General features: G+C 45.5%; 1 protein-coding gene across 1 annotated transcript; it reads left to right on the top strand.

Annotated features, from left to right (window-relative positions):
- The first annotated feature begins 3,802 nt into the window (after positions 1 to 3,802).
- LOC149266079 (uncharacterized) lies at positions 3,803 to 4,318 on the top strand. The gene has a single exon (XM_089407095.1). It carries the CDS (start codon positions 3,803 to 3,805, stop codon positions 4,316 to 4,318), a length of 516 nt encoding a protein of 171 aa, XP_089263221.1.
- Positions 4,319 to 14,599: the final 10,281 nt, after the last annotated feature.

Consider the following 14,599-nt stretch of genomic DNA (forward strand, 5'->3'; position numbering starts at 1 on the left):
AGTTTGAAGGGGTGACACCGGAATTCCGGTTATTAAAGTCAGTTTTGTTGTCCAGTCATAAGCCAAAGCACGAGCTACCCACTTATGACGGAAGTTTGTCTGCAGATGTGTTACTGGATTGGTTGAGTGAAGTAAATAAATATTTTGAGTTTGAGGAAACCAGTGAGGACAAGCAAGTGAAGTTCGCCGCCACAAAGCTGAAAGGACATGCATCCTTGTGGTGGGACAGCATTCAGGCGGAAAGGAAAAGGCTACACAAACAACCTATAAAGAAGTGGACCAGGATGGAAGCAAAACTGAAGCAGAAGTTTCTGCCGAAAGACTATCAGATCATGTTGTATAGGCAGGTGCACAACTTGAAGCAAAGAGGGATGACTGTTAAGGAATTTACAAAAGAGTTCTATAAGTTGAATCTGCGAGCAGGGTATGTGGAAGATACCCCAGAAAAAATAGCTAGATTTGTGAATGGGTTGAGGGGGAAATATTGGATGAAATTGGCATCCTCTCACCCAGAACTTTGGATGAAGCATACCAGTTTGCACTAAAGGCGGAGGAGAAAATTAACAGGAAACAGAATGCCACGAGAGGAGGCGGAACTGGCAGGGGGAAAAGTAAGGTTTTTGGCAGAGGCAGAGGTGCAGGTTCAAGTGAAGAAAGCAGCAGTTCTAAGTCTGCAGGCACAGCAGAGAAGGACAATAGCACTAGAGGAGGACGACCGGCTCAGCGAGGGCGAGGAAATGGTTGGGGCAGGGGAACTGTCCAGTGCTATCGTTGCCACAAGTGGGGACACAAGTCGTATGACTGTCCTGAAGGTGAACTGGTAGGCGGAAGAGGAGCTTATGTTGCTCAGCCAGAGGATGATGAGGCAACACCTCAGGAAGTGGAGAACGCACCAGAGACGGGTGAAGCTTTGGTGTTGAATAAGGCGCTGTTGAAACCAGCAAAAGAAATTGCAGAACCTGACCAGCGAAAGGCTTTATTCCGAACAGTTTGCAAGTCACAGGGTAAGTGCTGCAAGCTGATCATCGACAGTGGAAGTACCGACAATTTAGTGGCTGTAGAGATGGTGGAGAAACTGGGATTGAAAAAGTTGAAGCACCCCACTCCCTACAAAGTGTCATGGCTGCAGAAAGGACATCAACTGTTAGTTGATGAACAGTGTGAGGTGGAGTTTCAGATAGGCAGGTATAAGGATAAAATCATCTGCGATGTTATGCCAATGGATGTCTGTCATACACTGCTAGGACGACCCTGGCAGTTTGACAGAAGCGTAGTTCATGACGGGAAAACAAACTGTTATAAGTTTGTCAAAGATGGGATCAAGCACACGCTTGTACCCATCAAAGAGGAAAGTGCAGCTGAAACCAGTGGGGTAAAAGCATTGTTGATGGGCAGAAAAGAATGTATAAAACAGATTGAGGATAGTGATGTAAATTTCGCTGTCATAAGAAGGCCAAAGTCAGTCATACTGCATACACAGATTTCAGATTTGCCCAAGGAAATCCAAAATATGTTGCAGGAATTTGGAGACATCGTGGTGGATGACCTTCCGGATGAACTACCTCCTAGGAGAGGTATTAGTCACTGTATTGACTTTATACCAGGGCAAGTCTGCCAAATAAAGCAGCTTATCGTATGAGCCCTAAGGACCATGAAGAAATTAGAAAGCAGGTTCAGGAGTTGTTAGACAAAGGATTGATTAGGGAAAGCATGAGCCCCTGTGCAGTACCGACCGTTTTGGCTCCAAAGAAAGGAGGAGAGTGGCGAATGTGCACGGATTCTAGAGCCATTAACAAAATTACTGTTAGGTACAGGTTTCCCTTGCCAAGAATGGACGATATGATGGACTGTTTGAGTGGGGTGGCTTATTTCTCGAAGATTGACTTGAAGAGTGGATATCACCATATCCGAATTCGGGAAGGAGATGAGTGGAAGACAACTTTCAAGACGAATGAAGGCCTGTATGAGTGGCTGGTGATGCCATTTGGGTTGAGCAATGCTCCCAGTACGTTCATGCACCTGATGAATGAGGTGCTGAAGGATTTTATTGGAAAGTTCGTAATAGTTTACCTGGATGACATTCTGATTTTTAGTAAAACTAAGGAAGAACATTTCAGGCATGTTCGAAGTGTGTTGAGGAAGCTGCAGCAGAACAAGTTGCTGATCAATCTGAAAAAGTGTACTTTTTTTTCAGCGGGAGTTAGTGTACCTGGGTTTTGTAATTGCGGAAAATGAACTGAAGATGGACCCAGAAAAGGTGGCAGCTATAGTTAGCTGGCCTTCTCCAAGAAGTTTATTTGAAGTCCGAAGTTTTGACGGACTAGCAAGTTTTTACAGGAATTTCAGTGGGATCTGTGCACCTATGCTGGATACGATCAAGAAGGCAAATCAGCCTTTTCACTGGACCGAAGCAGCGGAAAATGGTTTTCAGATTTTGAAAAGGAAGATTACCGAAAAGCCGATATTGAGGCTGCCTGACTTCAACAAACTCTTTCAAGTTCGTTGTGATGCCAGTGGTACAACCATTGGGGCAGTACTTAGTCCGGAGGATAGGCCAGTCGCGTATTTCAGTGAAAAGCTGAACGAGAGTAGACAGAAATACTCAACCTATGACAAGGAGTTTTACGCAATCATACAAGCGTTAAAGCATTGGAGACATTACCTGTTAGGTAATGAGTTTGTTTTATTTACGGATAACTCTGCATTACAGTACATCATGCAGCAACATAAATTGAACCATAAGCATGCAGCATGGGTTGAGTATCTACAAAATTTCATGTTTGTACTGAAACATATTAGTGGGCAAGCGAACAAGGTGGCAGATGCGCTGAGTAGGAGGACCCTACTCTTACAGGAAAGTACAATGCAGGTTTTAGGCTTTGAGCACCTGAGGGAACTGTATCAAACAGATGCATATTTTAAGGAGGCCTATGAGGCCTGCCAAAACCCTCTGTTGAGAAACAGTAGCCTGTGGTTGGACTACAATTTACAGGAAGGGTTGCTGTTTAAGGGAGGACAATTATGTATTCCCAACTGCTCTATGCGAGAGAACATTATTCAGGAAAAACACAGTGGGGGTCTGGCTGGACACTTTGGTATAGACAAGACAATTTCACAGGTACGACATTTCTATTTTTGGCCAAAGTTGCAACGGGATGTACAAAGGTACGTAAGTAGGTGCAAGGTTTGTCAACTGGCAAAGGGTCACAGTCAGAATACAGGTCTTTACTTACCATTACCCATTCCGAGCAGACCGTGGGACTCCATCAGCTTGGATTTTGTTCTGGGCTTGCCTAAGACACAGCGGGGTTTCGATTCAGTAATGGTAGTGGTAGATCGATTTTCAAAGATGGCGCACTTTGTACCTTGCAAGAAAACCAGTGATGCTACTTATGTAGCACATTTGTTTTTTACTGAGATCGTTCGACTACATGGTCTCCCAAGGTCCATCATCTCCGACAGGGACGTAAAGTTCACCGGACATTTTTGGCAAACCCTGTGGAAAAAGTTGAACACCCAGTTACAGTTCAGCTCCGCTTACCACCCGCAGACCGATGGAAAAACTGAAGTGGTAAACAGGAGTCTGGGGAATTTGCTACGGAGCTTAATAGGCGAAAATTCACGGACGTGGGACCGTGTACTTGCTCAGGCGGAATTCGCATATAACGATTCACCTAATCGCAGCACCGGTTATAGTCCCTTCCAGATTTTATACGGCATGCATCCACGCGGAGTGCATGAATTACGAGATTTGGGAAAGCTCGAAAAATGAAGTGCTGATGGGGAAGATTTCGCCCAAGCAATGAGCAACTTACATGAGCAGGTAAAGCTGAAATTACAGGACAGCAGTCAAAAGTATAAGCAGCGATCTGATTCAAAGCGTCGGGAAGTTCAATTCAACATTGGAGATGAAGTCCTTGCGTATTTACGTAAGGAACGGTTTCCAAAACGGGAGTACAACAAGTTAAAGTATAAAAAGATCGGTCCCTGCAAAATCATTCGCAAGTTTTCTGCAAATGCCTATGAGCTACAGCTGCCACCAGGGATCGGTATTTCTCCCATTTTTAATGTGGCAGATCTGTTCCCCTATGTCGCTGATTCGGAAGACAGTGCAGCAGCAAAGCCACTGCGGGACACCAGTTGTGAGGAAAGTTCATGGATGAGGCGGATGCCAATGGCACAACCCCTTGAGATCGAGAGGATCCTTGACACACAGGTAGCTAGGCGCACACGCAGGAAAGAATATCTGCGGTACTTGGTCAAGTGGAAGGACCGTTCGATAGAGGACAGTTCGTGGCTCAACGCAACGCAGATATAGAAAACAGGCTATTCTGTCGACGACCTCATGGAACGGAGCCATGACTTTTTGCCACCCCGGGAGCCTGATGCAGGAGCATCCAGCTCCGAGGAGACAGAAGGTGGTTGACTGTCTCGAAAAGAAAACAAGAACAAGTCGAAGACTACATGCATAGTTGGACAGGTTATTAGACTTGTCGTTTTTGGTTTTCTTTATTATTATTTGTTTCATTTTCCAAAAGGCCGTTAGAGACCGTAGGATTACAGTTGTGAATTGTTTTAGTTTAGGAAATAATTAACAGTTAGTTATCATTTTTGTAAAAAGAAACTAGCTAGCAGTTGGACAAATTCTGGTTGAACAATTCAACCGAAAATAGAACCAGTTATGCTTTCCAAGTATTAAAGACAAAGGGAAAATAGTTAGAGAGAGAGAACCTCCGGTACGAAGAAGCAAATAGTGAAACAGTCCTCTGTAATAAAAACAAACAAATCATTTACCTTGCCAACTAATAGTCCATTGTTGATTATTTCATACGTATTTCATATTTCCTTCTGTTGTGATTAAAATGCATCTGAAGCAATAACACAGCAAGCTGTAACAGGAGTCGAGAAGGGAAAAGTGTTGCTACAGGAAACCATTTGCAGCAAAGAAAGGAGAACCATTCAACAGTCACTGACGAACGACCAGGTAACAAAAATACAACGCCTTCATTCCATTTACAAGATAATACAAGTATAGAAAGCAAATGAGAAAAACAGTTTGACTTAATTAACCAGTTAACCACCGTCCATTACAAGCAAGAGCACACCACAAGATTTTCTGAGCAGATAGCACTCGCCAAAAACAAACTCTCTTACAAATGAAGCCTATTAAGCTAAATACAACAGAACAGGGCTATACGAGCCACGAAGGACAGGGAGGAGCACAATCCATCTACAACTCAGGTGACTGCAACTATAACGGAACAAGAACCAAGAACATCATAACCCTTCATAACTTAACAACCGAATCATGGTCGGAAAGACCCTACCCGTTATGTGAGACTGGACGGGTTTCGAACTGCTACCTGGAGATTGCAGAGTGAGCAAACCCTCGGCGGCCAGCCACCTTAACAACCTGCAAGTAGAGGTGGATGAGGGTTAGTGCAGAACCGGAACGAAAGACGAGCTAAACCAACAGACGAAACAAGCCATGAAACCCATCGGTTCTTACCTGTAGTTGATAAGGCGACATTGCAAAACCGAACCCGACAACCAGAGCCTGAGACAAGGAACGAGACTGTAAGAGTCTGAAACAGGCGTGAAGGCAGAGTAAAGCATAGAACAATTGCATACCTTGGAGGCAGGGACGAACGAATCGAGCCAGAAGCGCGGAACTGGAGGGTACCCTGTCACAGTTACAAACCAACAAGTTATCAGAGCCGAGAATCAACCCATGTGATAGAAATTGTCCAGAGGAACAGCAAACCTACCATTGGACAGGGCAGGGAATCGACGGGGTTGTCGCCTTCATAGAAGTTCAACGCACATAACAGAGAAAGCCCGGGGGCACCACGAAGCTCAACGCACAGAACGGAGGAAGCTGGAGGCACCAACATACCTCGGCAGTATAGAGTTCAACGCGCAGAACAGGGGAGGCTCGCAGGCACCAGCAAACCACAACGAGGCAGAGCTCAGAGTCGAGCACAAAGAACAAACAAAAGTGACAATAAACGAGAATAGGGTTTGTCAAAAGGCAGGAGCGACCAGACCGAGAAGACCGACAGGTGGCGTCCCTTAACCGGTGAGGAGGGACAGCAATCAATACAAACAGATTGCAAACGAGTTAAAATCCACGGAGGAATAATGTCATCGCATATTAACATGATAGCTAACCTAACCATAGGTTAATCACCGAAGGGTCGAGAGGGGCCTGTAACTTTGACACGGTTACCAACTACTACACATTAAATTCCACACGATTGTAAACGTTGGGGGGCTGGGCCATCAAAAGTGGTATCAGAGCATGTTGCCGAATAAGAGCAAATGGAGGTTGGCAGAAGAGGAAGAGGAAGAGGAAGAGCGGTCCGGAGGATAGCAGAAGTGGGACTCCGTGAGGAGATTCGCGTTTTGCGTGAAAGATTGGCAGTAGTAGAAGCTGGGGGAAGGAGAGACCCAGCAGATGATAGTGATGAAGATGTGGCAGAACCAGAAGACGAGTTTGAAGGGGTTGTTGGAGAGGTAAATCCCCTCTACGGATAGAGGCGATCCCTACTAGCCCAGCAAGGGTCTAGCAACAATCAAACAATGCTGCTATGCATGTTCCTAATTACAATTAAACAAGAGGCAAAGAGCACCTACTTGGATTCCAGCGCTGTTGTTTGGCGAAGAGATGTTGCCTTCGCTCCTTCGCTTTGGCTGGTCACAATCCTCCGCGATCCCCGCGAATGGATACCTGCACACTCGAAGAGGAAACAAACACAAGCGTGAAATCTAGTAAAAGCAACCATACATCAGTCAGAAAAGATGTAATTCACATTTAACCATTGCAAGTACAAATGGGAATGGAACAATAATAGCAGTCATCTATTATTAATCAGAATAGAGAAGAGTACAACCAAATGTTCTGACGTCGGTAATCTTCTCAGGAGGGGCCAGTCAGCATGTATCTCAAGCATTCACCTTTGAGGATGATTCTCCCAAGACCAACAACAACTCTCTCTCTCACAAGCAACACAAAACAACCTTCCCTAAGCAATCAATCACTTCCACACCTAGCACACCAAATACCTATAGTAGCAGCAATCTGAGCACTATAAGCTCTATACAATCCAAGCTATGTCTAACTATCCAAAAACTAAAAAAACTCTCTGCTCATGGTAATGGTGGAAGTTTATATAGGAGAAGGAGTCTCCTATAAGGGTGGAAGGATGATCTTATTTTCAAGGGAAGTTGTTGCAAAGGGTCGAACAGACACACCATAGAAGGGAGTCGACATTCACAAAGCTAACAACCAAGCCTGGAGAGATCTGGAAGGCAGGTTGTTTGAACAAATTCGCCCAAACTGGATCAACGCGGATTATAGGGAAACTGCCGCGCTGTCAGCACATATCAGTAACTGGACAAGTCACGTCAGCGCGGAAGAACACGGGAAAGGCGCGCTGTGAACCATCGCGGAAAAGTGATGTTCTTCCGCGATGGCAGCGCACAAAATACACTAGAAAGCGCCTGTCATCGCGGTTATTTTAGGAACAGACGCGCTGATGCACAAAACTTTGGAAAAAGTGGGTTATTTGGCCAGTTTAGAGAGCATGAGCATGATAAATTTGATTTCATGACACAGTAGGGATACTGACAGGATGACAGTGACAAATTGCTGTGTAACAGATGCCCCCTAAAGCATGAAGCCCGAGAGAGTGGGAGAGGTGAAATGCTTTACAAAACTGCCGAACTGGAACACCACCAGGAAGGACCTGCACGTATGTACAACTGATAGCTTGATTACATGTAGTCTAGGCATGGGCGCAGCCATCCAAAAGACATATGAAGAAAGGTCTGTGGTATGGACGTAACCACCCAGCTGAAGAGACCATGATGATAATAAGGTATGGTCGCAGCCATCCTAAAAGACTCAGGTATGGTCGCAGCCATCCATCAACGAGTCATGTAATATCGATCCACAAAAATCACAGCCTGGCCCACAACAGACTAGAACCAGGGTCTTGCGCTCCATCCCAATCCGAACAAAGTACAAGTTCAAGCATGTGAATACATGAGTTGAAGTCGAACATGCATGAACATCGTCTGATTACCAGTCAATGATGAAAACTGTTAACAGACGCGAGAGGGGCCACCAATAATGACAATGGTCCTCAAGGTACTATAGGTACAATCCACGGCATGCGAATCAATGAGTTGGCGTCGAACACCCGCGGAATCATCCGATCGGAGGCCAATGATGAAAACCTCGCGTCGAACACGAAGAACCTGCCATTGAGGCATGCAGGCTCTAAGGCACCTGAAAGGGGTCTCTAAGTCACCTTCCCGGATAATGAGCTGAAGTCGACAGGAGGCAACCTTGATCGAAGGTGGGCCATAATGTTTCCCACATCATCGATGCGAGACAAAGGAAGATTAGTGTGACGAATCAGAAGTATGTGAGGCGTCAAGGGTAGGTTGTAACTCTGCAGAGGTCAACTTCTCTTGAACATATCAGTGGCACATTGACGGACTTGGCAGTATTTGACATCAAATGAAGAGAGGTCATGGTGACAAGGCAAACGAGCAGATGAGCGGTCAAATATGGTAACCCAAAACCCACAGAAGCTAGTGAAAAACGAGATGAGATGGTCCCACCCAGACATGAAGCAGAAGAGTGCCATGTTCAAGAGCGACAGACTGCCGACACGACTATGATTACAGTTCCATTTCCCCACCATTTCTGGCAGGTACCCCGGTTATTTTTGGAGGACAAGCTTGACGGGGATAGCATATGCTTGAAGAGTGTCATTTCGACAATGTCCGATGTCATCAAGTGTTTAACGAGCCTGACAAAGGAAAAACTCGGCGTCTTTTCTTGTTTAGAGAGTCTGAAAAGACAGCGGGAAAGGAGACTCCAGGGGGGGTCCTTTTTCGTACAGTTGTGTCTCTCGAGCCCGAAAAAGTATAAAACAATGCTCGAAAGAACCGCCCGACCATTACGATCGAGGAGTACTTTTCGTAAGTAGTGCCTTCGACTCGAAAAAGTAAAAAAGCGGTCGGAAGTACGTCGTTTTGGAGCCAATAACGAGTTCAAAACGACAAAAACCCGGCAATCTTTTTGAGTTTAAACGGTCAAAAAAAGAGCTTTAAAGGCGACCGCCTCTCGTTCCTTTTAACGAGCTGAGAGGGGGACTCGGCAATCTTTTCGTCTTTAAAACGGTCAGAAAAGAGCTGAAAGCAGACCTCCATTTTTATTCTCTTTAACGAGTCAAAAAGGGAAAAATACTCGGCAATCTTTTCATATTTTACGAGTCAGAAAAGAGCTTAAAGGCGACTCGTCCTAGAGGAACGAGTGGTATAAAGGGTAGCAACTGGTTCCGGCAAAGGTGGAACTGCTCAAAACATGTAATGGTCAAGAGGCTGGCTATCAAAACCACTCATAACTGCGGTCCCTCAGGAAAGGTAAAACAACCAAGTGAAAGCATATGATCGGCCAAAGAGATGGTAGCAATGGAATGAAACAACCAAGGCTCATCTAGCAGAATTTAGCGGATAAACATGGCAATCACGAGATGTAAATCGGGTATGGGTTCATTTTTACACAAGCTTGAACCATGGAGAACTTTGCTTGGATTCGGTTTCATGTTTACACAAGCTTGAAACGAAAAACTATGCTTGTTATAAGCTCGCATGCCCCCAGCATAATGACGCACATCGAGGTACATGCCCCCCAAGCTTCATTGCATTCGACAAAGTGGATGGAATGAAGGTTCACGTTCGAGATCTTGGAAAGACTCGACTGGGATTTTACGAGATCTTAATCAAAGACTCGATCGGAAAAGGGAGTTGTTTCATTTTTTTAATGAGGTTGACACAGTAAAAGAACTATCCTCATAACCCTTGTTTCATGTTTTAACGAACTTGACACAAGATCAGGAACTATGCTCGACCAAGCCTAGTTTCATTTTTTAAGGAGCTTGACACCGGAAAGGAACTATGCTCCGACGAAACCCAGTTTCTTTTTTTAAGGAGCTTGACATAGGAAAAGAACTATGCTCCAACCAAACCCAGTTTCATTTTTTAAGGAGCTTGACATAGGAAAAGAACTATGCTCCATCCAGACTTCATCATAATGAACGGGAAGTGGAGGCCTCCAAGAAAGTGGCTCCGGAGGGAAGGCCGACATCTTGGAAATCAGGACCTAATGCCCCCAGGACACTATGCACGATGGTGTCATCACTGGGTACGGGCACGGGGTGGGTGGCCACGTAGTTGATTTGCGGCGAGGCAAATGCAACTTGTGGCTGAAAGCCAGGAGGGAAGGACGAGTGCGCCGGAGGGGTTTGTGGACGAACGAACGATAATTGATCGAACGTCACAATTCTTCCATCGTGTGGAAAGCAAACCACACGGAAAAGTGAAGAAACAAGGGCTCCCATGGCATACACAAAGTCACGACCAAGGAGAAGACTGAAGTCTAAAGAACCTTGGGTAACCGAGACGTCGATATAGACAGTCTTGCCTCCCAAAGTGATAGGAAACTGTGGAAGGATCCCTAATGGCTGACTCGTTCCTCCGTCAAACGCGGTGAGATGCGGTGCGACAGGTACAAGCGATGGGGAACCCAAAGCTCGCCAAGTAGTAACGGGCATAAGACTAACCGATGCTCCTTCATCTAACACAGTGCCGGGCAGCGCCCTATTGCAAGCATAGGCGGTGACCCAGAAAGGCACATGGGATGGAAGGGGAGGGGCAGTCAAACGACTCCAATCAAAGGAGATGACTGAACTACTTGGTGGGGGAACCATATGGTTGCCCCCCTGCTCGGAAAGAACCGAATCTAAATTCTCCGGAGAGGTTTCAAGCTCAGGAGGATCCGAGGAGACGAGAAGAACATGAGAATTTTGCTCTTCCGAAACAGAGTGGTTGAGAGGAGGTGAACTCGAGTCAACACCCTTTCCGACCAACGGCGGGTCTGGAACAGGCTGGGAACAGCCAGGTTCGGGAAGAGGGGCCTGGACAATAGAAGAATGTGAACCAATCTCATTGTCGGGAGGCGAATGATCTGCAACTGCAGAGAGACGTTGATATCCAACGGGGAATTGGGGTGAGGGAGCTGTAAGACTTTCCAAGACACTGGAGGCTTTATCCATGAGCGGACAAAGGTGAAGGGGATGATTGCCTTCACAAAGTTTACAGGGGATTCGAATCTTCCCTTTCTCCTTACCATTCCCAGCTGATGAGGTAGCATCGCCATGATGATCAGTGGACGATGAAGGGCGGGCCGGATCGTGAGACCAAACTTCTAATACCCTGGGAATGCCAGGACAATCACGAAGCAGGTGGTCCTCCCTGCATAATCGACAAGGAAGCTTAACCTTCCGCGGAGGAGCAGAAGGTGACCCGACTTCAGGTGTACTGGAGTGAATAGCTGGACTTAGGAGGGGAACTGTGTGTGTAGGCTCTCCCTTAGGGGACTTCTTCTTCTTGGTCTTCCTCTTCTTCTTCTTAGCCACCTGGTTACTTTCATCGAGAATTTCACCAGGCGAAGTACAAGAGGATGACGTAGAAGTAGGCGTCGAAGAGGAGAGATCCACCTTAGGATCAACATGATGTTGTTCAGGTGGAGGGACTGATGGACTAACAGCCGATACGGTAGGAACCAAAGAGGTTGAAAACAACCAAACAGGCAACCCAACAGTTAACCCTGGTAGGGACAACGTTGCCATATACGGAGCACCAACATTCCCAAGAGGAGGGAATTGTCCTGGGTTCCCATCAGAGGGGGAACCTGGGTTAGTGAATCCCGGAAAAGTTGCCATTGCAAACGAAAACGAAATCTACTCAAGCTAACGCACACAAGATCTAACCAGGTGATGTTATCGTGGCCGAATAAACTTTTAAGACACAGGAACCAAACTTGACCTTTTCATGTTTCAAGAGTCGAGAAAAGGACGAAAAGATGACTCTAGTCTCCTTCGAATGTTTAATGAGCACGAAGTGACAAGACGCTCACAGGCACCTTTTCATTTAGGGAGTCCGAAAAGGATCAAAAGTGACTGCTCTGGAGACTCTAGGTAAAAGGTGTGCCAGACTTTTCGCAAAACCACAGAATACTTTTTAGGGTACGGGTGGTCAATCTTCGTGAATGCTGTGTTCACTGCATTGCGAATCGTAAGGCGGCAGACTCGGCTTCCTATGGATCAAGGATAAAAGCCTAGTGGGGTCTCCCTATATACGCGACGGTACGTGGGAGCACAGTCCGTGTTAGACCACTATCGAGTCACAGAAGGAGGAATCACCCAACCTAATGTGAAACAACAGTGACTATGTTTTAAGACACCGGAACACGTCTCTAACCTAGACCTCTAAATATTTGCGTTTAGTTCCAATGCGTTTTTAGATTCATTTGGTTCATTTTATAGTTGATCTTGAGATTAAGTTTCGATTTCAGGTCCTATCGTATGTTCTCTCACAATTACCTAAATGCCAACTACATGCCAAAGAATTTCATTTTGTTCGATGAATTCTAGCTATGAGAGGGTAAAGAATTTTGATCAAACAAAACAAATACAAGCAAACAAGCAACCTAATGCAGCTAAAAGCAAGGAAAGGAAACTTTTTCTTTTGAAAATGCAAATCAATGAAACATCCTTTTCCTTTTCAATTCTCAAAGCAAAGCTACTAGTTTGATTTTCTTCCAATGGCACAAAGCATCTAAATGAATTTGGAGGAACCAGAACACCAAGTAAACTACTTAATGAGAGCACACAAAGTTCCCGAAACACTCAACCAAAGTTTCCAAATCAAAAGAAACAAAGTAATGCACGAGCTATGTGATCTAAGCTCTGCAAAACAAGCAAAGATTGCAAGCAAGGAGGAAGCGAAAAGAAACCACTTGGAAACACAATCCAAAGCACTCCAACAATCACTGAACAAGTGCGTGAACAGATCTGAACTTGGCTGGTCGAACAAACAAACAAGCTCCCTACGGTAGGCTTGACACACACGCGACCTCTAGATGTCCTAGAGTTAGAGCGCGAAATCAATAGAAAAAGGCAAACACCCGAAGGACGAAAGTCACAACCAGTCAACTAGAGACACAACACAATCCAGCAATTGCAAAAGTGATGGTGGGAACACGAACCAAGCAGCGAAAGCAAAAAGGGAAGGTATTTGCAAACTCAAAACCGAGCAAAACGAAACCCTATGAGGCTAAGCTTCGTAATCAAACAGTTCAAAGTTCAGACAGTGAATAACAAGTCATCAGACAGGTGGAGAGAAGAAGGGAGAGTCACAGCAAGAGGTTCAGGAGGCCGATTTGGTCAAAAATGAGTTTTTCAGGCTCAGCGCGGGTAGCCTTCAGCAACTCGGCGCTGACAGGGGGAGACCTTCAGCAACTTTGCGACGTCAGCGCGGAAAGACAGGGAAAAAGCGCGCTGTCTCAAAAAAACGAGGTCAGCGCGGATATAAAGCACACAGACGCGATGACGGGAAATACAAAGAAGAGGGGGCGCGATGTCAGCGCGGAAGGACACGAATAAAGCGCGCTGTCTCTGAAAACGAGGTCAGCGCGACTTTTAGACGTACAAACGCGATGGAAAGAAAACCAAAGAACAGGGTCGCGATGTCAGCGCGACTGTTTGGAATTAAAACGCGCTGAGCGCAAAAAACAAGCAAGGCCAAACTAAAAACTTCCCAAACCAAATGCAAGAGCTTTTAAACAATAAAGATGCTTCCCAGAAGCGCCTAGAAAGTTCATAAGCAGAGAAACAATCCCGAAATCTCGGAAAAAAGACCAATCAAAGTCAAACACAAAAGTGGACCCAAGAGACAAAAAGGCTGCTCCCCAGCGGAGTCGCCAAAATTGTCGGAGAGGTAAATCCCCTCTACGGATAGAGGCGATCCCTACTAGCCCAGCAAGGGTCTAGCAACAATCAAACAATGCTGCTATGCATGTTCCTAATTACAATTAAACAAGAGGCAAAGAGCACCTACTTGGATTCCAGCGCTGTTGTTTGGCGAAGAGATGTTGCCTTCGCTCCTTCGCTTTGGCTGGTCACAATCCTTCGCGATCCCCGCGAATGGATACCTGCACACTCGAAGAGGAAACAAACACAAGCGTGAAATCTAGTAAAAGCAACCATACATCAGTCAGAAAAGATGTAATTCACATTTAACCATTGCAAGTACAAATGGGAATGGAACAATAATAGCAGTCATCTATTATTAATCAGAATAGAGAAGAGTACAACCAAATGTTCTGACGTCGGTAATCTTCTCAGGAGGGGCCAGTCAGCATGTATCTCAAGCATTCACCTTTGAGGATGATTCTCCCAAGACCAACAACAACTCTCTCTCTCACAAGCAACACAAAACAACCTTCCCTAAGCAATCAATCACTTCCACACCTAGCACACCAAATACCTATAGTAGCAGCAATCTGAGCACTATAAGCTCTATACAATCCAAGCTATGTCTAACTATCCAAAAACTAAAAAAACTCTCTGCTCATGGTAATGGTGGAAGTTTATATAGGAGAAGGAGTCTCCTATAAGGGTGGAAGGATGATCTTATCTTCAAGGGAAGTTGTTGCAAAGGGTTGAACAGACACACCATAGAA

This window comes from Pinus tabuliformis, chromosome 6 (assembly GCF_031772625.1).
Source record: "Pinus tabuliformis cultivar Carrire ecotype Pingquan chromosome 6, CPIR1, whole genome shotgun sequence".
Taxonomy (NCBI): Eukaryota; Viridiplantae; Streptophyta; class Pinopsida; order Pinales; family Pinaceae; genus Pinus; species Pinus tabuliformis.